The sequence below is a fragment of the Castor canadensis genome, chromosome 15 (genome assembly GCF_047511655.1).
Source record: "Castor canadensis chromosome 15, mCasCan1.hap1v2, whole genome shotgun sequence".
NCBI lineage: Eukaryota > Metazoa > Chordata > Mammalia > Rodentia > Castoridae > Castor > Castor canadensis.
Window position 1 is genome coordinate 97,664,518 of NC_133400.1, and position 24,971 is coordinate 97,689,488.

General features: G+C 43.6%; 1 protein-coding gene across 10 annotated transcripts in view; it reads right to left on the reverse strand.

The window, feature by feature from the left end:
• Positions 1–24,971, reverse strand: part of Mtr (5-methyltetrahydrofolate-homocysteine methyltransferase) — a 94,729-nt gene that overhangs the window by 22,436 nt on the left and 47,322 nt on the right. For all 10 annotated transcript variants that reach the window (XM_074056809.1, XM_074056806.1, XM_074056810.1 and 7 more), the window contains 9 exons: positions 22,544–22,723; positions 20,471–20,587; positions 20,081–20,221; positions 15,508–15,597; positions 14,336–14,488; positions 13,038–13,145; positions 11,793–11,893; positions 4,407–4,474; positions 3,769–3,889 (listed from right to left, as the gene is read on the reverse strand). In XM_074056809.1, the coding sequence (XP_073912910.1) occupies positions 3,769–3,889; positions 4,407–4,474; positions 11,793–11,893; positions 13,038–13,145; positions 14,336–14,488; positions 15,508–15,597; positions 20,081–20,221; positions 20,471–20,587; positions 22,544–22,723 (1,079 nt within the window). The remainder of the gene's footprint in view (positions 1–3,768; positions 3,890–4,406; positions 4,475–11,792; positions 11,894–13,037; positions 13,146–14,335; positions 14,489–15,507; positions 15,598–20,080; positions 20,222–20,470; positions 20,588–22,543; positions 22,724–24,971) is intronic.

The following is a 24,971-nucleotide window of genomic DNA, read 5'->3' on the forward strand; positions in this document are numbered from 1 at the left end:
CCTTGGTCATGGAGCTGTGGAGTAACCCTACTGCCTCCTGAGGTCCTGTCCTTTGCCTAGTGTGCATTCAGGGCCCAAGATTTGAAGATACCTGAGCATTCTGCAAGGGGAAGGATTTTCAGCCCAGTAGGAAAAATTATAAACTAAGTTTGCTTCCTCTCCTTGAACAGAAAACTCCCTAGAGTACTCAAACACATCCTGCATGACTTTAAGCCTGACAATACTCAGCTGACATTTCTCTCAGAGACCTGGTATACCGTTAAAACTTTAGAATCAACACAGTACTTGTTAAGCATCCCAGGGTTCTCAGTCAATTCTGGGCAATCCTTTCTTGATGATCTTGTGGGTGAAGGCACTAAAAGAAACTGATGGGTCCTACTATCAAAAAATAAATAAAGCAAAGTGCTACTTCCCAACAGAGACAATGACAAAGCCTGATGGCCACAGGCATGGAATCTGAGCTTGCTTAGCCAAAGACTGCTTCTGGCTTCCTTATAAAATAATCTTACACCAACTCCTCTTTCTTTCTGCTAGGCATCCACTAAGGAAGCTTCTCCAGCAGGAAGACTTCTTTTGCAGTCTGACAGATGCATCACCCTGGAATCCCTCCACCCTTCTGCACAGAGCGAAGGGCTACATGCTAAGACTGAATCTCCAACGCTGTCTCTGCCAATTCGCTCACAGACATTTACAATCCGATTTGTTGCCTCCCACACTTGTCAGATGGGCACAATGGTGTTGATCTCTGGTGTTAATACTCTCAATAATAACAGGTACTCTAAGCATTTATCTCATATCATACCCTATTCTAGAGTTTAATTTAAGAGTCTTTTACATAAATATAGCATAAGCAATGCTTAAAAAAATCAATGAGGAAAAAAGGAAAGTTAAGATGAAATCAGGAATGGAATTAGCATATAAAATTAATTCCATGAAATCTTATACACTGGCCTAAATTCTAAGCTTCCCCATGGTCAATGAAAAGAAGAAAGTAAAAGCACTTATATGATTTAGTACCTTACTTTTTAGCAATTAAAAAAAACACACACTTAGGAAAATTATCTCCATCTTAAAGCAATGTGACTTCCTGCTGAATTTTCCAAGTTGTACAAAAAAATAACTGAAAAAGACATTTTGTAGTAACTGGCTATAAAATAGTTAAAACGTAACAGTCAGCTGCCAGAATGTGTGCCCTGAAAACCAGATTCCACTAACTTCTCCTATGTGATGTCAAACCACCTACATTGCAGACAGCAGAATATGCTATCATCTACTCTTTTGTAGCTACAGGTTAAGGGACTATCCAAGCATATTCCCACCCATCTTTGGCCCCGAATTTGTGTCACCCTTTCAACCTCTCTACAGACCCTCCACTGGACAGCCTTAACCCCTACTTGAGTATCTTGGGAGCACAGGTCTAATTCTGTTCAGGCTACTGCAGGCCAGGTCACAAGAACTGCCTTTCTGTCTTCAGCTCTGCAAACAATGAAAATAAATACCTTGTCATACCTGAAGACACAGTAGGTGATTTCCTGTCTCATTAATTTTCATCTAATATGTCAGGGGAAACTGTGAAAGCATCAATGACTCTAATTCTGCCAATGACGTATCTTGAGGACTGGTCATGCTGCTTTTTGATGTTTTGTTCTTGAATCTGGCAATTCCCATAAAACTCTCAGTATAGACTAGAAAATGTGGTCAAGATCCAATCTGCACAAGTAGCAAATTCCTGATCTTAAATTTCTAAATTTAGTGTCCTATCATAAAAAAAGATCTTAATTTTGAAACCAATGTCACAATTACAAAATCTATAATACACTTTAATACATCTTTTCATTTAAATATTTATTCTAAAAGAGGGCAAGGGGGAGAATATGATCAAAGAACATTGCTACTGTCTTTTTTTTTTTTTTTATGGCACTTGCTGGACAGGTATCTATTGCTGAACCCCATCTCCAGCCCAATCAAAGCACACTGTGTGCAGGTATGAAAGGCCATAATGAAACCTATTCAAAATTAGGTATTTGTATATTTACTCTATTTTACAGTCAGGTTTTAAAGGTCTTTCATTCTGACAATAGTCCATATTCTGGCCACTCTCCTTATTAAGCTTGTTACTGCCAGGCACCCATGGCTCTCACCTGTAATCCTAGCTATTCAGGAGGCAGAGATCAGAAGGATCGTGGTTTGAAGCCAGCCCCAGCAGACACTTCACAAGAGCCTATCTTGAAAATATCCATCACAAAAATAGGGCTGATGGAGTGGTTCAAGGTGTAGGCCCTGAGTTTAAACTTCAGCACCACCAACAAAAAAATAAAATAAAACAAAACAAAAAAGCTTACTATCAATTACAAAAGACCATGGTCATTAAAAACTGCTACCATGGTTGGTCATACCCCTTGAGAACAATTCTGCCACTCAGCCTAGTAATTATGTCTTTTGTGGGAAAACAAATCCAGTTTGCTAGTGTGAACAACAGTCACACATGGATAAAGACATGTAGCACTTGTTACTTGTGAAAATTCAGGTTATAAATGGCAGGATGGCTAAACTTATGTGTAAACCTGGCTAGGACAGGATATTCTGTTTTTAGTCAAACTACAGACTCAATGTTGTTATGAAGATGTTTTTTAAGATGTGACCAATATTTTAATCAGTAGACTCTGACTAAAGCAGATTCTCCTCCGAAATAATGTGGACAGACCTGCTCAAAAGTCTTCTTTCTCTGAAAGTTGAAACTTTCAGAGAAAAGACTAAGGACCCTCATGTACTTCCTGCCCCTTCTCCACAAGGAAAAATACATTCTGCCTTCAGAACATCTTCAATCTCAAGACTGTAATACCAATGCTTGCCTGGGTCTCTGGCCTGCAGATTTCAGACCTGCCAGGCCCTCAATCACATCAGTCAACTCCCTAAAATAAATCGTTCAGGCTGGGGATGGGGCTCAGTGGAAGGGCATCTGCATGGCTTTCACAAGGCCCTCGGTTCCACGCCCAGCATCACAAGAAGAAGCCAGTCTCTCTATGGAGATTTGGAATACCTATGACCAGGCCACTGTTGAATTTTTGCACCAGAAAAAATAACTGCACATAATGGGACTATCAAGTGCAATACTCCAGAGCTTGAGATTATTTCCTGCCAAAGTAAATGATGAGTGACATAAAGAATACTGCGGAAGTCTAGTGCCCATAATTAACATAGCGCTCACCAAATCATATGACTACGATCCTAGAAAAAATTTGACAAACCAAGTAATGGTCATGTGACTAAATGTGAACCTTCTCCTCTTTACATTGTTCACCCCCAAGCTCCCCCAAAAGTCCTCCTTCCTGAAACAACTACCCCAAGAGGCCTTCTAGTTCATTTTCACTAGTTTGTCTCTAAACTATTATAAGATTAGAGAATCTATGAGGGAACTTATAATTATTCAGCCAGACTCCACCTGCTTCAAGACAGAGTGTGAAGTTCAAGTAACATCCTTGTGCCAAAAAGCATAGCTTCTCCACTGTCTGATTTCAAGAGCGGTAGCATTTCATTGCAATTCTCAGGAACTGAATTCAAAGTGAGAGGATTAAGGAAAAGAAAACTGCAAGTCAAAAGGAATCCAAAAAACCAGGCAGCAGCAGGGAACCACAGAGGCGTGTCCCACAGGGCGCTCCAAATTCTGACACTTGCCCAAGTGAGGACTAGAAAGTTCTATGAGGAGCCAAGGAGTTAAGCATGAGGGAAGACACAAAGCACTGGCACCAGCTTGCTGGCAGGGCTCACCTGGAGGTGGTGGCTCCTCCAATCAGCAGTGGGATCTTTATAGCTAATCTCTCCATTTCCTTGGCAACAAAGATCATCTCATCCAGGGAAGGAGTGATGAGTCCTGACAGGCCAATTATATCTAGAAGAAAGAACAGTAAGAGCTGTGAGAAGAGGGTGAGAGAAAAAGAGGAAAACTATGCAGATCCACTTTAAAGCACTGTAACAAAACCCACAAGACCAAGCATGAAGTTCCAGTTCCCAAATCTAAGACATCTTTTCTGTCAGGGATTTAGATTTGCCTTCTGCTTTGGCTAGTAAAAAGATTTAAAAGTTAAGGTGCAATGATGTACTTGCTAGCATGAAGAAGCCAGGTGCTAGACGGTCTCTCTGGTTCATGATATCCCAGACCAGAACACAGCACAGAGTTCAAAGAAACATGAAAACAGCAACCACACACAGTCCATGACGCTCCATCTCCAGAGCTCTAGAGGAGCTACGTGGCCACTCAGTCACCACTTCCAACCCCCAGTGCATGGCCACACGGTAGCCCACACTGGAGCTGGTCCTCAATGGCCTGGATGTCCCTCAGACCCAAATGGGCTGGGCTTTCCTGACACACGCTCTTGGGAAGTGACCCTGGGAGAGTTGCACAGTACCTGCTTTGTGGTCAAGAGCAGCCTTCAGTATCTTGTCACAGGGAGTCATGACACCTAAGTCAATAACTCTGAGGCAAAGAGAGCAGATGGGAGAAAATTGGTGGGATGAACATTTTAGCTCCAGCACTAAACACTGTTCTCATGTGAATATTACATAAAATATATATTACATTATTAAAACTATCCTTGGCTTTGGTGGCACTCGGGCTTGAACTCAGGGCTTCCTGCTTGCTAGGCAAGGACTCTATTGCCTAAGCCTCACTGCCAGCCCTTATTATTTTTTAACTGTGGTAAATATATGTATAATTTTCCATCTTAACCAATTTTTTTCCTTTCTTTATTCTGTTCTTTCCACTTTAACCATTTCTAAGAGTATAATTCAGTGGTATTAATTAGGTATAATACTGTACAACCATTATCACTGTTTATTTCCAAAAAATTTCATCACCCCAAACAGAAACACTGGAAACATTAAGCAGTAACACCTTCCTCTTCCCTCCTGCCCTCCCCACCCTAAGCTCTAGCCCCCTTTCTGTCTTTAGGAATTTGCCTAATCTGGATATTTCCTCTAAGTAGGGCCATACGGTATCTGTCCTCTTGTGTCCATCACTTAGCACAATGTCAAAGTTCATCCACATGTTAGTGTGTATCTGAATTTCATTCTTATTTAAGGCTAATATTCCACTGTATGGATATACTACATGCTACAGTTTGGACCTGGAATCTCTCCCAAAGACCCATATGTTAAAGGCTTGGACCCCAGCTTTGCACTATTGGGGGTGGTGGACATTTAAGAGGTGGGGCCGGTAGAGGTCTTCAAGCTAGCTGTGGCAGGCCCAGAAAGGGCAGTGGGTCTCCAGCCCTTTCCTCTGTCTTTCTCTCTTTTTCAAAGAGCTATGAAGTGGTGGCTTTGATCCGACACCCACTTCCCACTATGATGTGTTGCCTCACCACAGGCTCGGATACCCTGAAACCTCCAAAACCGTGCGCCAAAGGAAACTGTTTCTTTTATAAGTGGATTATCTGAGATATTTGTTATCATGACAAAAAGTGGACTGGCATGTCACATTCTGTTTATTCATTCATCTGTTGATACACACCTGGGTTGTTTCTACTATTTTTTTTGCTTTATTTTTTCAGGTAAGGTCTCCTGTTTTCCCTGGGGCTGTCCTTAGACCACAATCCTCCTAGCCTCCCTCAAAGCTAGAACCACCCACAAGAACGTGCCACTACGCCTGGCTTATTGACTGAGATGGAGTCTCACTCAACTTATGCCTGGACTGGCTTTGAACTGTGATCCTCCTAATCTCTGCCTCCAAGTAGCTCAGATTACAGGTATGAATCACGGTGCCCAGCCTATGCTAAAAAGCTAACTTACCCTTCATAGCAACTCTATGCAGAAAGCACTACTGTTGGTCCCATTTTAACAAGGAAGGAAGGGCTCTGGTAAGGTCAGCATCTCGTCTAGTCACACAACTAACTGGCAGCAGAGATGACACCAAAACCTATTATTACCTTCTCACTCAGGACACCGAAATGTGGGCAGTTTCTCAACAAGTACTTAGCATGGACACCGCGTGGAGAAAGAGCACGCAGAGGCCGGCTCCTGTACACAGAGCCGCCATGGGAAGGGAGCGTGGACTGTGGTGGGCACGCCCACCGTCTTTGGGAGGAAGGCACTGAGGACATGATGATGGCAGAGGAATTTCAAGTCCTGGGGCGGAGTGCACCCTGGAACTCAGGTGACACCACACGCACTCTTTTTTCATCTTGCACTAGACTCTATAAAGCCAGCATTCTCACAATGACTTAAGTACTCATTAAAAGATGTTTAAAATTAAAGTGTGCATTATCAATTTTTTAAACTAAACAGGCAAACATTTACATTTTAAAAGGTCTGTTTGAGAACTTTATACAACACACCTAACACCAGCTGGCAAGAAGGAGACTTGCTTCTCACTAGGTGACTAAATTGTTGGATTTTTAGTTTGTTCCCCTATTACTTTCTAAGGAGTTTAAAGTGAGGCCAGCTGAGCTACACCTGCAGTCCCAACTTCTTGGGAGGTAGAGAAGGAAGGTCACTACCCAAGGCCATCTAAGGCTGGCCTGGGCAAAAGCACATTCAAAGCAAAAGGACTAGGCTCAGTCCTGTTGAGCTAAAGTGGTGAAGTGCACACCTAGCTAGCACAAAGCCCTGAGTTCAATTCCTGGTACTGCCAAAAGAAAGAAGTTTAAAATAAATAAATAAACAAGCACACATTGCATCCTCAGTGAACAGCAAGGCAATTGCACATCAGTGACATCAGTGACAACCACATTCAGCTTCCTGAGCTAAGTGGGTAACACGAAGATGGTGACACTGGGTAGCCTGCAGCCACAGCAAAGCGAAATGCACACACTTCTTTTTTAAAAAGAAAGTCTGTTCAACAATGACTAAGTATGGACCACTGCATATGAAACAAGGAAAAATAGCACTTTTAGATCAAGACAAAAAGCATGCACTTCAAAGCTGATTTCTTCAAGGATGCATGCACTTGAAATCTAAAGAATGGCCTTGCTCTCACTGCTTTTTCTTGCTTTATCAGTGTTTCTTCCAGGAGTATCTTTCACATTTGAATGAGCAAGGGGAAGGAACCCACGGTGACTGCGCAGGAATGGGGAAGGACAGCTTTAGGAATAAGGCCTGAGCCGGGAGACACATAGAATCACGAGAGGAGCATTTTGCAAAAATCTAACTTGGATTGAAATCCATCCCCCCACCCCCCACCCCCGTCTTCCTCCGTTCTCCCTTGGTCTCCCTTTTTTAGTTTGAGCCATACCCCATGTCTGTAGGTCTCTCCTTTACATATTCTTGTATTTGCCACATGAGATACAAAAGAGAGTAAAAATGAAAAGTTAGCCAGGTGTGGTGGTGCCCGCCTGTAATCTCAGCCCTTGACAGAAGCAGAGGAAGGATTGGTGAGTTGAGTTCAAGACCAGCCTGTCTCAAAAAAAAAAAAAATGGAAAGGAAGGAAGAGAGGGAGGCAGGAAAGAAGAAACAAAGAAAAGTTATAGGAAATGCTGACTTTACAGAGCTATTCGCATGCTATTTAATTTGGGTTTCCAATTCAGAAAAAATGTAAGCTACACTAAAGGCTTTATCAGTGGCTTCCAATACTACTTAAGAATATATAAAGTTTACAAACTATGTATTATGAGATCTATAATGAAAAAATTAAGGAGGAAAGTAAAATGCACACAAGGTATGGAATAAACCTAGGTGTCCATCCATTGTGAACAGGTAAGAAAATGTGGTGTTTACATGCTAAACATTATTATTCTGCCATGAAAAACTATGTTATTTGCAACAAAATAGATGGTAATGGAGGACACTATGTCAGGTGACATAAGCCAGACTTAGAAAGATGTCCTTATCCTGTGTGGAAGTTGGTCTCAAAGCATAATAGAGTCCAGTAGTAATTACTAGAGACTGGCAAGGCCAAGGGAGGGAGGAGAGTCAAGGCTGGAGAACAAGCACCAAAACAGAGAGCCAGGAGGAGTACTCCAGCATGTACCGCACAGCCAGATGGCGTTGCTTCACGGTACCCAGTTCTATTTGTGAAGAGCTAGCAGAGAGAAGCCAAAGACTCCACACATGAAGAAATGACAAGGAGATGGAAATACTAATGGCCATGATTTTATCAGTACACGTCATACACGTGTATTGAAGTATCATACCATGCCGCAATCCAATTGGCACTTGTTAATCAGAATTTTAAAAGTGTAGAAAAGAAAACTAACCTGCCTTCTGTCCCTGTCAGGAGATGACACTGGACTGACTGGCAGCAGCGCTGCTCCTGCAATTCGCCCGTCGTACCACTAGGTGGAAGCACCTTACCAGCCCACAGCCCAGTGGCAGGTAGAGCCTGCGGCAGTTTCTCCTCAAACTGTAACAGGTCAAGAGCCTCCAAATAATTGCTGCTGACAGGTGAGGGACTCAGGTGAGACTGGATCAGCAGGCCCCTGACTTGGATCAGTGGGCTGAACGCATCATCACAATTTCAAACTGTTTTCGTGCCTAGCCATATATTGCTTATTTTTTAACAATACTGAACTGGTAAAAATGCAAATGCCTTGTTTTCCTTTCACCAGATCCTTATTTTTTAAAGTACTAGACATACAATATAATTTTCAAAGTCTATTCACATGAGTTTTTCTTGTAAGTTAGTGTAATTACTGCCACGTGAGAAAAGCATGTCTTTTTTCTTTTTCTGTAGTTGTCACAAGAGCACATCTAAAATCCATTCTCATTAATGAAACACCTGACCAAACCCATTCCCAAACACAAAAGCTCATCTTATTCACAGAATGTCAAAATAAATAAGTAAATAAAAATCAAAAGAAATTTCAAAAGCGCAAGTGTTAATTCCCACACATGCACCACGCAGGCAGTCGTGCACCATTGTCACTTGTGTTTAAATAGCTCTGGGATCTGCTAAGTGTCTTCCCTGCTCTGAGTTTTTGAGAATATACACGTCTAAACGCAAGGTAAAGCACAGGAATCCTTCCAAGCCAAAAAGGACACAAGGGGCTTACCTGACGTGATCAGTGAACTTCAGCTCGCTGAAGGGTGCTTTGTCTTGGGCAGACTCTGGGCATTGCGAGAAACGTGGCCCAGCACCAGCCCAGCACACAACTAACCGTGCCCTCAGCATCCGGGAGCCCTGGGGGCCTAACGTATTTCTTAGAGGAAACTTAGAATATGAAAATCCAGCATTACTGTTTGGAAAGTAAAGTGACATAATACAAAGCCCTGCCTACTCTGACACTTGCTGGCAGTGTGACCTCAAAAAAGTCGCTGAAGTTCTCTAAGCTCCCATTTCACTATCTAAAAAATGAGAAATACAGTGACTCCAAGTAACTCCAAGGCAGGCAGGAGAGGATCAAAACCATGAAAAGGAAGGAAGGATGAAAGAAAAGAAAGGAACCAGCTGGGTGTACTGGCTCATGTTATAGTTCCATCTACCTGGAAAGAGAAGGCTAATCTAGACAAAAAATGAGCAAGACCCCATCTCAACAAACATACAGGTATGATGATTCATACCTGTAGTCTCAGCTCTGTGGGATGCATAGTTAAGAGGATCACAGGGCTGGTGGAGAGGCTCAAGCAGTAAGAGCACCTTGCCTAATTATAAGGCCCTGAGTTCAAACCCCAGTTTCACCAAAAAATAAAAAGGATCACAGTCTGAAGGGCTGGCCTGGTAAAAATTCAAGACACTACCTGAAAAATAACTTAAGCTTCAAAGGGTTGAGGCTGTGGTTCAAACAGAAAAGCACCTGCATTGCAAGTGCAAGGCAGAGATCAAAGCCCAGTAGAAAAAAGGGAGCAGGAGGGACGAAGGAAGGAGGGAGCAACAACGGTAACGAATAAAAATGAAATCAGGAGAAGAGAAGATGACAAAGACAAATCAGTGCTTGCAAGTACTGAGTGTGCGCAAGGTCACGTGGTAAGCAAATGTTGGGGACGAGCGGGCTCCTGGTGAGACCTCTCTACATCATCTGCAATCTATTGTACCACAGCACCATGTATTAAAATACAACTGTCACTTTAAGTCCTCCTCTTTTTTACCCACGAAGAAAAAACACTGTCATTACTTCATGAAATTTGCAGCATGGGTGACAAAAAGAAAGATGAGGATCTGGTCCTAGACAGCCTGCGGACTTGTTCACGCTACCTGACAATCCCGAGCACGGCAGCCCAGTGCTAGATTATGAGACAGAAGCCAAGGGGGTGTTGGCCTCTGGTAGGAATACTGTAATTCACTACTGCTTTCGTAATAAGACATTTTTGCTGGGCATGGTTGTACACCCCTGTAATCCCAACACTCAGGAGACAGAAGGAAGAGGATCTTGAGTTTGAGGCCAGCCTGGCGACATAGTGAGTTCCAGGTTAGCCTGAACTACATAGCAAGAACCTGCCTTTAAAAAAAAAAAAAGGCCATCTGCAGTGGTTCATGCCTCTAATCCCAATTACTCAGGAGAAAGAGATCAGGAGGCACACGGTTCAAAGCCAGCCTGGGCAAAAAAGTTAACAAGACCGTATCTCAAGCGATAAGCTAGGTGTGATAGCACACCTATAATTCTAACTACATGGAAGGCTATGAGTAGAAGGATAAAGGTCTGAGGCCCACCTAGGCAAAACAAAAGCAAAAACAAGACAAGAACCTACCTAAAAATAACTAAGGCAAAATAAGCAGGGGTCGTGGCTCAAGTGGTAGAGTGCCTGCCTAGCAAATGAGAGGCCCTGAGTTCAAACCCTAGTAGCACCCCCACACACACACACAAAAAAGTCTTTCATCAGAAGATGGTTCTCCAGTTAGACCTACCAAGAAAAGACAAGCAGACCCTCAGCACACAGGACACAGGAAGGAAGCAGCCCTCGCAGCACCCTGGAGGAATGGTACCCATCACCCTGGTGGTTTAACATGTCTTTCTTGGGGGAAAAACATTCCTAGTATGATCCTCGCTGCTAATTATCTATTGATCAAAATAACAATCCAACGATGACATCATCGTAAGAACTGCTTTTAAGATGTCTACCTACACATCACCTCCAGGAGCTGCTCCTCACGATTGATTGTGGGTCTGGCTGTTGGGCAGGATAAACTTCTTGAGGAAAGTCAACATAGTTGTCTCAGTGTCTCAGTACACACACATGCACTAGATGATCTACAAACATCATTAACTCTACTGCATTTTAACTGATTGTCATGAATGTAAATGGAAACTAGCAATGTCATGTTTGAAAAACTGAGACAATTCCAGAAGTGTCATGTACATTTTAGTGAACACCTTATTCAAATGCTTATTATGTAGGTAAACTCTTATTACATCAACCAACACCAAAAAGTTCCTCTCCCTTTTTTGGGGGGTGTGGTGGAAGGCAGGGGCATTTATTTATCCTTCTGTCCCCACCCAAAAACACAAATAACAAATTTTACAAATAACAAATGCACTGACAGAAACAGCACTCCTCATTTGCAGGTGCAGGATGATGCTTGGTCTCGAGACATTGAGAGAGCAGGCAGACAGAAAGGCAGTGTGTGGGGTAAGTGCCTTCCTGACACCACTCCGCCAATCCCAGCCTTCCTGAATGGGCCTGGGATGCATGGAATTAGTCTTGCAGGCAAAAATGGAGAAAATACCTGACAGCAGAGAAGAGAACTCTAGCAGCCATAGCAAAAGCTATACTCACTGTGACAGTTTAAAAACAGTACGTAAAAATAAATTTTAAAACCCTTCAACATCCACTGCCATACCTATTCCTCTCACCCAGTAATGAATTATTCTGTCGACTTTCCTTTTTTAAACAGTAAAGGATCGACAGAGGTGAGATCTTAACTTACCTGAAATTATTGCAGCCTAGCACCACTCCAACTATGTTTTTGCCTATGTCATGCACGTCGCCTTTGACGGTGGCCAACACGATTGTGCCTTGGTAGGGGTCCTGGAAAGTAAGCCAAGTAGCTGAGCATGGCTAGACAGGTGCCAGCACAGAAAGGAATTAATGCCACCAGGACCACCTCAGAGACAAGCCCAGGACAAACTAGGGGCTCTCAAGCCATTTGAAGGAGGCCTGCTGAGGTGGTTAGCCCAAGGAGCTTCAGTTCAGATCAAGGGCTCCATCATCTCTAACTTGAAGCTCAAACACAGAGAAACAGTCCAACAGCTGAAGAGCACACCCTTCACCCCCAAAACTGTACAACAATGTTTACTGGACAGGGAGAGGGAATGCCAGGCACAGTGGCACAGGACTATAATATAATTCCAGCTACAAGGAGGCATAGATAGGAGGACCTTGGTCTGAGAGTGGCCCTGGGCAGAAACATGAGACTCTAGCTGGAGATGACTAAGGAGGGAGCAGGGAGGGAGGAGTTGGCTAACTGGCTACCTGCGAATGTTCCCTCAAACTCTGGGAATAGCCCTTGTAGAAGGCACTTGACCAGCCTTCTGTTTCTTTCACATGGATGTTCTATGCACTACCACCACATCCCCTACCCTGGAAGAAAAAAGGAAAGGCAAGCAAGGCACTTTTGTAAACACTATCTGTGCCCGAGTCATTTGCCAACTCAGATCAGTTTGAGAATTCAGAATCCTTGGGACTGACACTGTCTGTGCTTCACAGGGAGCTAAACAAAGTAAAAAAAAGGCTTAATGATTTCCCCTGGAGGTGCAGCCAGCAAGAATCAAGTTGAATCCAGAAGTGGTATCAAGGATACTACCAGTAGCTACAGAATATTCAGGTAAGAATTTTCCAAAAGCAAGTATTATCAATTACCTCAAAAGCAAGGACAAATCTTGGTAGCTACAGATCTAGCACAGAACTTGGCATAGTAGACATTTTCTAAGTGGTCAATTAATGAAGACTGAATGAACTGACTTTGTCCTGAAATCACAGGCTTTGAAAAACTGCTTAAATTTAAAAAAGCCACATTCAAATGAAAACCCCAGGGTATTCTAAAGCTTGGAGAAAAGATGATCAGATGTTAGATCATTTCTCTGTTTGATCTTCAGTAACAAACTTCTCCCTTCACCAAAAAGTCTTCAGGCCAACTCCTGCCAGGGCCTATGGCCTGGACAAAGTGACTTGCCTCTTCTTCTACTGTGCCATTAAGCACCCTGGTTTCTTCTCTTTCTTTTTCCATGAAGGGGATCAGGTGGCCAACAGCCTTCTTCATGACCCGAGCTGACTTTATAACCTGTGAAAAAAGCAGAGTCAGGCATGTTTACCAATTCATGGCTTCTGATGGCTACCTGTGTAACGTCAGCACAAATGAAGAACACATGTCCTGGCCTTGGCACTCTCGACAGTGAGCAGGAAGAGGAACAAGCTCCCTGTGGGAAAAGCTAATGAATGAGGCACGGCAGAAGAGCACAAGAGAAACAAATGAGCTTTTGCTTGCTTGCTTTCCTCTGCCTAGAAGTCCCTCTATCAGATCTGTAAACTCTGTGCACCTCCCAGGTTCTAAGTTTCTCCACCACGAGTTCATCCCCATCATTCTTATTTCAATCCTCTGCATTACAACTCACTTAAAATTAAGTCTCATGCAAGAAGAGGCCCTTTTAGTTATTCATATGCCTCAAGAGCCCTAATCTACATACTCAACACGTTTGTTAACTGAGGTGATTAATAGTTCCTGTAATTTAAAATAAAGAGTTCTGGGCTCACGCCTATAATCCTAGCTTCTCAAGAAGCAGAGATCAGGAGGATCACAGTTTGACGCCTAGTCAGGCAAAAAGTAAGACCCTATCTCAAAAATACCCAACATACCAAAAAAGAGCTATCAGTGTGGCTCAAGTGGTAGAGTGCCTGCCCAGCAAGTGTGAGTAAGGCCCTGAGTTCAAACCCCAGTACCACCAAAATAAAATAAAGAGCTCTGGTTTTACTTGAAAGATACCATTTAATATAGCACTATTTATACAAGTAATACTTTTTCAAAGTATGCATCCTAACACTGGCTGGTCAAATTAAATATTCATGTTAACTTTAAATTTATCTTGGCTTTTATTTTTTTGAGTAATGTAGAATGAGGGCTTTTTAGCATGTGTCAGTCATACAAAGGGTTTCACTGTGATATTTCCATGCATTCACTTTCACCCGTCAGTCTTTCCCGCGCCCCTGCCCTTGCTCTATTTTAGGGTAGGCGGGCACAGGGACAGCAGGCAGCGCGACCGTCAGGCATGCAGCTCATCATTTCGAAGCACCGCACCACTCTTCAAGTGGATTTTTTGTTTCAGACCCGACTCTGAAATACACCTGCTAAAGGAATGACTAGATAATGTTCTTGAACTCTTGGTCAAACTGAAACCAAAGAAAAATGCCCAAACTAGTTGCTGAAAGAAAAGGAAAAGCTTTAACTGTGAAATTTTCTCCCTTTGTTGTGCCAACCTGAGGTAGAAACATTTTTCCAGCTCCAAAAAGATCACCAACAGTTTTCATGCCATTCATCAGGGGTCCTTCGATTATATTCAGAGGTCGGGGATACTTTTCCTGGTTTAACCTGGCTTCCTCAGTATCATCAAGAATATACTTTTCAATGCCCTTCAAAAAAAAAAAAAAGAAAGAAAGAAATCCAAGAAAAAACAAATAGAAAATTGGCTTATGTCCAAATAGCTAACAAACAACGAATCACAGAAACATTAAGGAGTAACATGCCAGAATCAGAACCTAAGTTCAAATCCTGGGTCCAACTGCTAGCTTAGGTAATTTATTAAGCTTCAGTTTCCTCACTCACATGTTTATTTGGAGGATTCCTGGGTGATAACCCATGTAAAGAGCTTAGCTATCTCTGTTCATCAAAGTAAGTGCTCGTAAAAGGTGGCGATTAGTGGAGGCTGGGATGTAGCTCAGGTACAGCACAGGCTAAGCAAGCGCAAGGCCCTGTGCTTGAGCTCCAGCCAACAGGGTCCGAGTTAATAAATACCCGCGAGGTCAGCGTGTTCTCACTGTAATGTTTCCTGGCTGGAGGATGAGCGATCATGAGTCATTCCTGATTTACCTGAACCTCATCTGACTTACCTGGCATTCAATGACAAGCCCTCTCCCTCCAGCCAATTACTCAAGAATCCTTGGACATTACTGAAAGTTCTCAAAAGGTCCAAGAGTTTAAAAAGTTAAATTATACAGCCAGGTTAAAAAAAAAAAAAAAAACCACAAAATCTCTGAAATTCTCCAGATTCACAAATGGATAAACTAAAGCCAAGCAATGATTTATCATGCCTAAAATTCAAATATCTGTAGAAGAGCCAGCACTAACTACTGACCGACTGGAAAGCAACTTGATCAGGGCAGTTTCTCAACCTCAGCACTAGTGATATTTGGGCTGGGAAATCCCTCCCTGTGTGGGGCTGTGCTGTGCACTAGAGGACGCTCTGCAGCATTCCTGATCTCCGGATTCCTGGAATATCTCCCATCAGTGTCGGATTTGAGGAGGGGTGGTCTCAAGCTGAGAATCAATGTCAGCGGCATCTCCCCATCCAGCTACTGTCAGCACCAACACTCCAGCAATGCAGCAGAGAGCCACAAGGAACAGCCAGCCCTCATGCAGGTCCCGCGCTCACCTTCACAAGGGCATACTCAAGGCGCTCCTCGACGGGGCAGTTCCTCCACTCATCAGTCTGGACGACTTTCTTCCCTCCTTTGCCATGAGTCTAAATTGAAATTAGGACCAAGAAATGGGTACAAGTGGGCACTTACTGAACTACTCAATAGCAAATAAAAAACTGTCTTGTTCTTCTTTTACATTTCCCACCCCTCATAGAATGTGCTGCATGCTTTAAGATCTGAGTAAATGCGGAGGGAGGGAGAGAAATCTCTTAGGATTGCACTTCTAGTAGAGAAAGGAGGAGGTTCCATTTGTTTCTTTCTTTGTTAAGATAACAACTTAAAACAAAATATTTCTAGGACAGTAAGGAAGCTATTCGCCAAACCTGATGAGTGATGCACTCACCCCAGAGGTTGAGGCATTCGAGGCTCTCAACAAGAATTACCATCATCCACAAACAAAGGTAGAAAAGCTGGAATGAAGCCAAGCAGACATGGCTTGGAGGTGAGCACACCAAGAGGTTTAAGACACAGGTCACACCTCCAAGTCTTTGAAAATACAAAGAAAGGGAAGCTACAAAAGAATTCCATGTTGAGGGCTCAACAAGTCGATGATACAGAGTAGGAACATGAGGAAGGAGTGTCACCACAATGCTTGGTGATAAAAGGCTTCAAAGATACTGGGTCTTAAGGGGACATAGGCAGCAAAGGGACAACAGCATGACAATTATGGCACAAGCAGATGGCATTCCATTACTCCACCTCCACTACTGGCACCAGTGGCTTAAAAGGGAAACTGCCTTTCATTTGAACCTGCATTTCTCACATCCAGTCAGTCACCTCTTGGCATTCTTCTCTCCATCCATCATCCACTTGCCACTCACCCACTGCCTCCACAGCCCAGCAGCACTCTGGCCTCCAACTTGCCTTCTGCACTGAAGCCAGAGGGGCCCTCAACTTACAAGTCTGAATCAACTGCTCCCCGGTGGATAAACCCTCCCCACTGTTCTTAGGACACAGTACTGATGACTCCTCCATGCCACGTAAAGTCATTCCTGACCAACTACACTCATCTATCTAGTGGGTTTTTGCTCCCAAAACTCTCTATCACCTGATCACCTTCAGGCCTGCATATTCATTCACTTGACAGACATTTATTCAGGACCAACCACAATATCAGGCTCCACGATATGCAAGCCTCTCCACGGCAGACACAACCAGCACCACACTCACCCCACCCTTGGCCTGGCTAACTCCTATTCCTCCCTCTCAGGTGTCACCTGACCCACCACTTCCTTTGGAAAGCTTCCATGAGCACCTTCACCCTAGAGTCAGTGTCCTCCCCTTGGCATTCTTGAATCATCTTGTACCTCACTACCACAGCACTTTTGTTGATTACAGCCACCTCTATAGATCTTTGCAGATCTCAGTAAACTACAAGCTCTGGAAGGCAGGGGCACAACGTTCCACCAGTCAGACCTTACAGGCTGAGTGATGGACAAAGCACAGAGCAACTGAACATTAGCTCAATGAAACAATGCAGGATAGTAGAACCCAAGTCACAAAGGACTAGAATGGATGCTGTGCGGTTTGGATTAAACCTACGGGCAATTGTATGGGTGGGGACAGGAGACATCATTCAAAGTTCTATAGCAACAGATTCACACCCAAAGTGGCATTTTTAAAGGTAACTCAGGAGGAAAAAAAAAAATTGCAGTCAACAACGAAGATCTAAACTCAGTGCTAGTACCAGGAAGGACAGATAAGGACAAACATAAAGACACTAAATAACAGTGAGTTTAAAGGAGAGAAGGAAGGAATTAGGAGAATGTCAAGATTTAGGACCAGGGTAGTAACTAGAATAACGATGAGGCAGGGCCAATCATATGGGAAAACTTAATCAAGGTGGTGATGAAAAAGAAAGTCTTCCTAATGCTCAGATTCCCATCACTGATAACACTACTTATTCCCTCAGCCACACCAGACAAACAGAGCAGACCACTCCAGATGCTTCTGAAAGGGAACCTGGTGTGTTCAGAGAGTACCACATTGTGCCACACTCATGGGGCAGCAAGGAAATAAGTATGTGATACAGACAGTGGTAAGTGAGGACACAAAGGTCAGAAAAGACTTCACTCAAGTGCTGAGGGCTGAACGAAAACCATCCCAGTGGAAAGTACCCAAAACCTGATGAACTTGATCCAACAATCAATACTTAAAAACGAAGCAGTTATTTCAGAAGTACAAGATGGCATGCTGAGCACATCGTGCTTTCCAGTATTCAGCGGGACCCTTGATGGTAACAGGGAACTCCCCATTCTAAAGACAAGATGCTGAAGTTCTCACAGTGCCCAGTAAGGAAGGCCAATGCCAGGCTTGCTGTGGAAGTCCATTAAATGGAAAACTAACAAACTGACATGACCCATCAGTAGTCACTGTCCATCTGCTGCTCCTTACATCTGTGCATGTAGAAACCTGATGACAGAAATAGTTTCCTCCTGTTCGAGAGCAGGTTTTGCTTCACAGGGATCTCACCGTTCCTGATATCAAACTGAACTAGTAACAAGGAAGCAAACTGCTCCAGAGAAAGCCAAAGAAGAATGTGAGCTCACAGAACCAGGAAAAGGATCGAGGCTATATCAAGGAACAGACAACTGGAAGAACTGAGGAACTCTCCCCAAAAAGCATCACGAACACTGAGATCCAGAGTCATGCAAGTCAGTGTGTGCAGAGCAGGGGTCTTCCCACCTACTGGGAAATGACCTGGACTCCATTCAGTACCATTTAACACAGAAACTCCACATGAATTACATGGCACCATTTTATTACCAAAAATAATTATTCACCACAGGACAGTCTGTATAAAATTAGGAAATTTTATGACTCAAAATAGACCATTACTCCCCAAGTGTGGGAGCAGTGTCTTGGAAAGTGAGAGGTGGGGCTCCTCCTGTCATTTTCAAAGATGTATCAGACAGGAACTTAGGGGCAGACTTCTTTATTTAACAACAAAACACACGACTATATAAAATCTCCCTGGCCCTTATTTGCTGCCTATTATTCCTGCTTTTCATGCCCATCTGCATTCAGTGCTTCCCGAGGAAATGCAACCAAGTTGGTGATTCCTAGGAGAGATCCCACCCGTTTTGTTAGTAATTCCCTTACCTTGACTGTAGACTGCCAGCCTACTTGACTGACAGAAAGGTCACTGGCTCATAAGTCTTGTGATTACATTAAGAAGGAGGCAATTTCTTATATGTTAGATTGTTAAACTCTTGTAATTGCTATTAAGATGCCCCTCAGCAGGAGGAGGTGGTGGCAGTGATGAACCAAGAGGTGATGCCACAAGGCCCCAAATGGGTTTTGTCTGAGCCTCTCTGATGCCCATACCCCAGACCCAGGTCCACGGAGATCACAGAGACTGCCCACTGTCCAACAGTGCCTTCTCCATGATTCTTCTCACTGGATCCATTGATAGAAACGACCTCTGACCAGTACCAGACAACTGAGAAGTTTTCTGCCATCCTATGACCACTGAACTCCTGTAGTTACAGCCGCAGATGTGGGAGCGGAGGAAAGCACAGTGGGCAAAGCAACTGTGCAGCACCATTGTGAGGGTGCTGGCAGAGTGCAGGGGTCAGATCCATGCACTGAGTCAGCACAGCACTCGATTTGGAGGGCCCGGCCCTGAGGGGCTGCTGTCAAGAAGCCTGGGTCCTCTCTGGCAAGCAGCGGACAGAAAAGGATGTGACACTGTATCAAACCTTGCTGCAGCAGCCCAGGACCAAACTGGTCTCCTGTCCATCCCTGAAAACAGGTCAGCTCTTGACCCTAAAAATTCATCCCACAAAGCCTGGGTGACTCTGAACTGCTGACCTTCACAATTCCAACATCTCTGGTCTCCAGTGAAGATCCTGAGCATGGAGCACTGCTATTGAGGGATTAGGGACCCATTTCTGGGATGGAAAAAGAGGCTAAAAACCTGGGTTTCCTTTTACTTCTTCCCTGTGCATAAAAACACTCCCTCTCTGCAAAAATAAAACTTGCATTATAGCCAAAAAAAAAAAAAGCCCTCAGTGTAGCTCTTCCTCCAAGAGCAAAACCTCTTGGGAGCTCACTGAGCTCACTGTGGTACACAGAAACAAAAATTTGTAACAAGAGCTAAAACTCAACACAGATCAGAAAGAATGACCAACATAAAATGTAATGCCAACAAGTTTGTTTGGTTTTTTTTTTGTTTGGTTGGTTTTTTTTTTTTTGGTGCTACTGGGGTTTAAACTCAGGGCCTCACACTTGCTAGGCTGGTGCTCTACCACTTGAGCTACTCCACCAGCCCCAACAAAATCTTAAGTAGGAATGTCTTAGAAATAAGGGGTCCCCTATTTAGATGGCAGAGCTGTCTCCTCTGCACATCATTTTATAGGTAGAACCTTCTACTGCTGGGCACAGTGATACACACCTTTAATTCCAGGACTCAGAAGGATCACAAGTTAGATATTTATTTGTAGTCTACAGCAAAGTCTCAATTACTGTGAGTGAGTAATAAATTCAAAGACAGGAAAAGATGCCACTGGACACTTTTCACTGTACCTGGGCATAGCGTAAGAGCTTCTCGGTGGCCTCAGGGTCTTTATTCCAGATGAGGTCTTCACAGAGCTGTAGAAGGTCCTTATGGATGTCATCGTACACAGGGAGGTTGCCTGCATTCACTATCCCCATGTCCATGCCACACTGAGGACAAGAAAAAGAAAAGTGAGGATTTCCAATAATGTGCTAAATCACAGGTCAGAGAAATTTTAGGCCACAGTCTCAGATATACCTTGTGTTATGTTGTAGCCTAAAAACAGCCCTAGGCACGAGACAGGTATGTGTGGATTGGGAGGCAGGGGTAATGGGACAACTGTCTGCTCCAATGACACCTCTCACAGAAACAGGCCAGTTTGCACACCCATCATAAGTGAAAGCTGGTGTATACCATACCTTGATTGCATGGTAAAGGAAAACCCCATGCATTGCTTCTCGAATGGCTTCCATTCCTCGGAAGGAGAAGGACAAGTTGGAAAGACCTCCACTGATTCTGACTCCTGGTAATGTTTCCTGGCAAAAATTTTAAAATGTGTAAAGATGCTCCTGTTTTTCCAGAAGCAGACAGCAATCCCACCTCTTAAGAGCTACATGTAAGAGTAGGAAATAAAAACGTAAAGTCCAAAGTAATTCAGAGCTGTTGCTACTAGATATAGACTGAAATCTGCATATTACCATGTCTCCAGGTGCTGCTTCATAAACAGTTTTTCCAGTCTAGAGATCAGAACTAGACTCTGATCTCCCTAAGGAAAAACACTAAATTCTACTTTATCTCCGTATACCTCTACAATGACCATGATGGGGCATAACATACAGTGAGTGCGCCACAAAATAGTTGCTGGGTACGTGACAGAAAAAGAAGGGGACAGACAGACAGAGCATGTGTGTATGCATCCACACATGTGCACACACACATTCCCTACTCACTGAAAGTACAACCTACTGAAACACTTCCCTAGCTTAAACACGAGCTCCCTACTTCATTGTAACAGGACAAAAGGCAATGAGGTTCCTACATAGACACAACTACGACAAGCATCAGCAGGCCCATGTAACGACAGGAACGTTCACCAACTGTGGGCTCAAGCTCAAGCATTTCAGGAGAAAAGCTCATCACTGCTCAGCACTGTCAACCACTCCAGTCCTGGGTAAAATGCCATGGAGAAATGGCATCTATGCCTAGGATACACGGACAAGAGTGTCACACAAGCACTGCTCCTAATGTCCAAGAACTGGAAGCAAGGCAGCTGTCCATCAACAGCAGAATGGTCAATTGGACCATGGTGACACAATGGGAAATTACACATTAATAAAGATGAACAAATGGCAGCTATAGCAAGCAATACAGATGAAACTTCAAAATGAGGTGGAAGCCAGGCATGGTGGTGCATGCCTGTAATCCCAGCTCTCAGGAGACTGAGGAAAGGGATCATGAGTTTGAGGCCAGCCCAGGATACATAGCAAGACCCTGTCTCAAAAAAATAGAAAAATTAATAAGGTTGAAGACGGAAAAAAAGACATAATCATCTTAGGATTCTATTTACATCATACTCAAAAACAGGCAAAACCGAACTACACTGTCTAGCTGTTTAGCCGATTCCTGTTACTCTTTGGTAGTTCCATCTAGTAACGTCACTGCAAACACTGAATTAGGGACCACTGAAGGACCACTCCTGAGTGACCTCCTCCTCCATGACCCCTGCCTGGACAACTCATGCCCAACACATGTTTTCCCCATCAGGCACATCACAGCCTTCCTGGACTCATAAACTAGACAGCACTAGCACTATGCCAGAGGGATACTTTAAAAAAAAAGGTATTACAAATAAAACAATGTGACACACGATGCACCACAGACAGCTAACAAGACACTTTATCACAGAATGAGAGCTGACACAGGGAGGCAGATCATCTCCAAGTTCATTCTCATCTGGGAACATCTGAGTCAGAACACTCAAACCACACGTGGATACTTCAGGGGTGATTTGTGGGTCATAGAAAATGTGAGTGAGTAGGTGCATTCTAAAATACAAAATCCATAAATAATGCAAATTGAATGTACATAAAGAAGTAATAAAATTATGAACAAAAGCAACAATGAAGTATCAAAATCATAAAAACCAGGATGAGGTTACTTCATAAAGCTGAGGTGAGGCACACCCAGACAAGGAACCCCACAGGGAGCATGAGCCATGTGCTCCTCATTCTGGGCTAAGTGAAAGCATTTACGTATTTCATACTGACTGATTTACTGCAGCCTATATTTATGTTTTATATATTCTCCAGTGTGTGTGTGTTAGACTTCACAACTTAAAGCAGTATTATAAAAACAATCCCTACTTTCACAAAAATAATTTACTAAGAACCAGAATGTTAACATTCCCAACCAATAAACATATGTTCCAGCTCTAATCATTCACTAGATCCATGTGATGTCTTGGGTGGTTGAGAAAAAATATGCAGACTTACTTTAATGACTCTGGTTGCATGGATAAAATTGACAGCGTACAAGTTGTGTTCTTCCATCCCAGTACCGATGGTGAGGATGTTGGGGTCAAAGATGATGTCATTTGGATTGAAGCCCAATTTTTTCACAAGGAGATGGTAAGCTCGGGTGCAGATACTGATTTTGTTGTCTGTTTCTGTTGCCTATGTGATACAGAAACAAAGCATTATCACTTGATGAAAGCACTCAAATCTCAGTGCTCGAATTTCATAGAAATCCAGCTATCAAACCATCTCTAAACATTTATCAAATTATCTCAAAGAAGAAACCAGTTTCAAGATCTCTTTCTGTTTTCATCAACGCAACTGTCATAGAACTTATGCAAAAAACAAATTCCATGCACACGTAAGTGATTTACTGATCAGGTGGCTCACGCTTGTAATCCCAGCTACTCAGGAGGAAGAAATCAGAAGGATCACAGTTCAAAACCATTCTGGGCAGATAGTTCATGAGACGTGTCTCAAAAATACTCATCACAAAAAAAGGGCTGGCAGAGTGGCTCAAGGTGAGCCCTGAGTTCAAACCCCAGTACCACAAAAAAAAAAAAAAAGTATTAATAAACAGGCTTCTAAAATACACTTGTGTGATAAAAATTCAAACACTACCAATAAGTAGATTAAAAAATTGTGTCCCTCCCTCTGCTGACCTGCTTGCAGTGTGCAGACAGTGCTGCCACTGCTTCCTTGGGTCTTCCTGCAGTAACGTTCTACGTAGACTCAACCACATGTACTTACTCTCCACGTGACCCTCCACAGTACTGACTTTTTAACAAACACAACTTAGTGTCATCCTTCTTAACAGAGTGCCTAGAAGGCAAAACAGACTCCAGCAAGGTTGTCCTCCCAGCTGCTTCCATAGTCCTCCATCAGGGCCCCCATCTCCAGCCATGTTCTACCATTTGTCCCTTCCTCCACTCCACTCCCCTCTCCCACACCACTCCTGTGACATTCCTCAAACCTGCTAAGTTTGTTGCCACCTCAGAGCCTTCCATTTATTGTTGCCACTGCCCAGAGCATAGCAAGACCTGGCACTGTGCTTCACATCTCACAGGGACCTGGCCCATTGTCCCTTTTCATAACCTGCCTTAACCATTCTCTCCCAACCACCTCTTCCCTTTCCAGATATTAGAACAACTTGTTTATTATTTTGATTATTGGTTGTTTTATTACTAATTATTATCTCCTGCTAGCTACATCAGTCTTACTGTATCACCAGTACACTGGATAGGGCCTGTCAGAGTGTGTTCTGTATTATCTGTTGAAGGAATGAATGAATAAATGCTGCTTTTACTCAAAGCATTTCTGAACTTTGTCATGGAAACGTTCTTAAGATCAAACTTTCACGCCAGGTGCCAGTGGCTTATACCTGTAATCTTAGCTACTTGCAAGCTGCATTTCATCTTAGACTTCAGTTCGCCCTTCAACTGAGGGCCCAATAGAGCCTGAGGCTCTAGTTTCAGACCCAGTGAGGCTCACTAAAGCAGAAAGCTGCCAATGCTACTGGTGTTTCTCAGCAACCCAGCGAGGCTGGCAAATGAAGCCATGGCACTGGTCATTTCTGTCTCTGAGCCATAAATGCTCTCGGGCCAAGTTCAGCACGCTGAATAAGTTCTGTACATAGAGTGGGGCTGTGGGGTCTGGCAGTGTACCACAGGCAACACCGCGTGGGGACATTCAGGAGTAAGCTCATGGGATAGGAGTTCATTTCTAGGGCCAAAGCAGAGTCACCAACTATAACCTCTTTAAGGCTGTGACCCTTGTCAAATTGTGCATGTCACATGAACACTCAGCCTCTGTCCACTGAACAACAAACTGGTCTCAGAAAGAACAAAGCTTTGGCATATAGGCCTCTGCCAGGAATGGGTCCTAGCAGACTAAGTTCTCCAAGGTCCTCTGTTTTACTCCTCAGCCAGGGCTGAGACACAAACATGCTGGTAAGTCTCAATCATACTTGGGAATTTCACACATCCAGACAGAAATTCAACAAAATTGGAAGGGCTCTCAGCCTTGGGTGTGTATCACAATAACCTGGAAGATGTCTGCTTGTCTATTTGAATATTAATACCTCACTGATAACCAGCTGCATCCCACTCTTAAGGCAGGCTGCATCCACAGTATCTTTAGGAGCCCCAGTGCTGCTTCTGTTGTGCCAGCATGAGAACCAGTGACAGGAGATTCAGCCTTTTTAAGCTGCTTACAGAAAGACCCTTCTCTGCAAGGCCAAATATTCAGGTCGGATAAGCCATCACATTCTAACCACGGCAAAAGGAACCCACTCAGTTCTTATTCAGGGAGGGAAATGCAGGAGCATGCCAGGGAGCTGGGACACTGAGCTTGGGAGAATGCCACCCGTCTGCTGGGCTCTTCTTTCTATGGGACACTGAAATCTCAG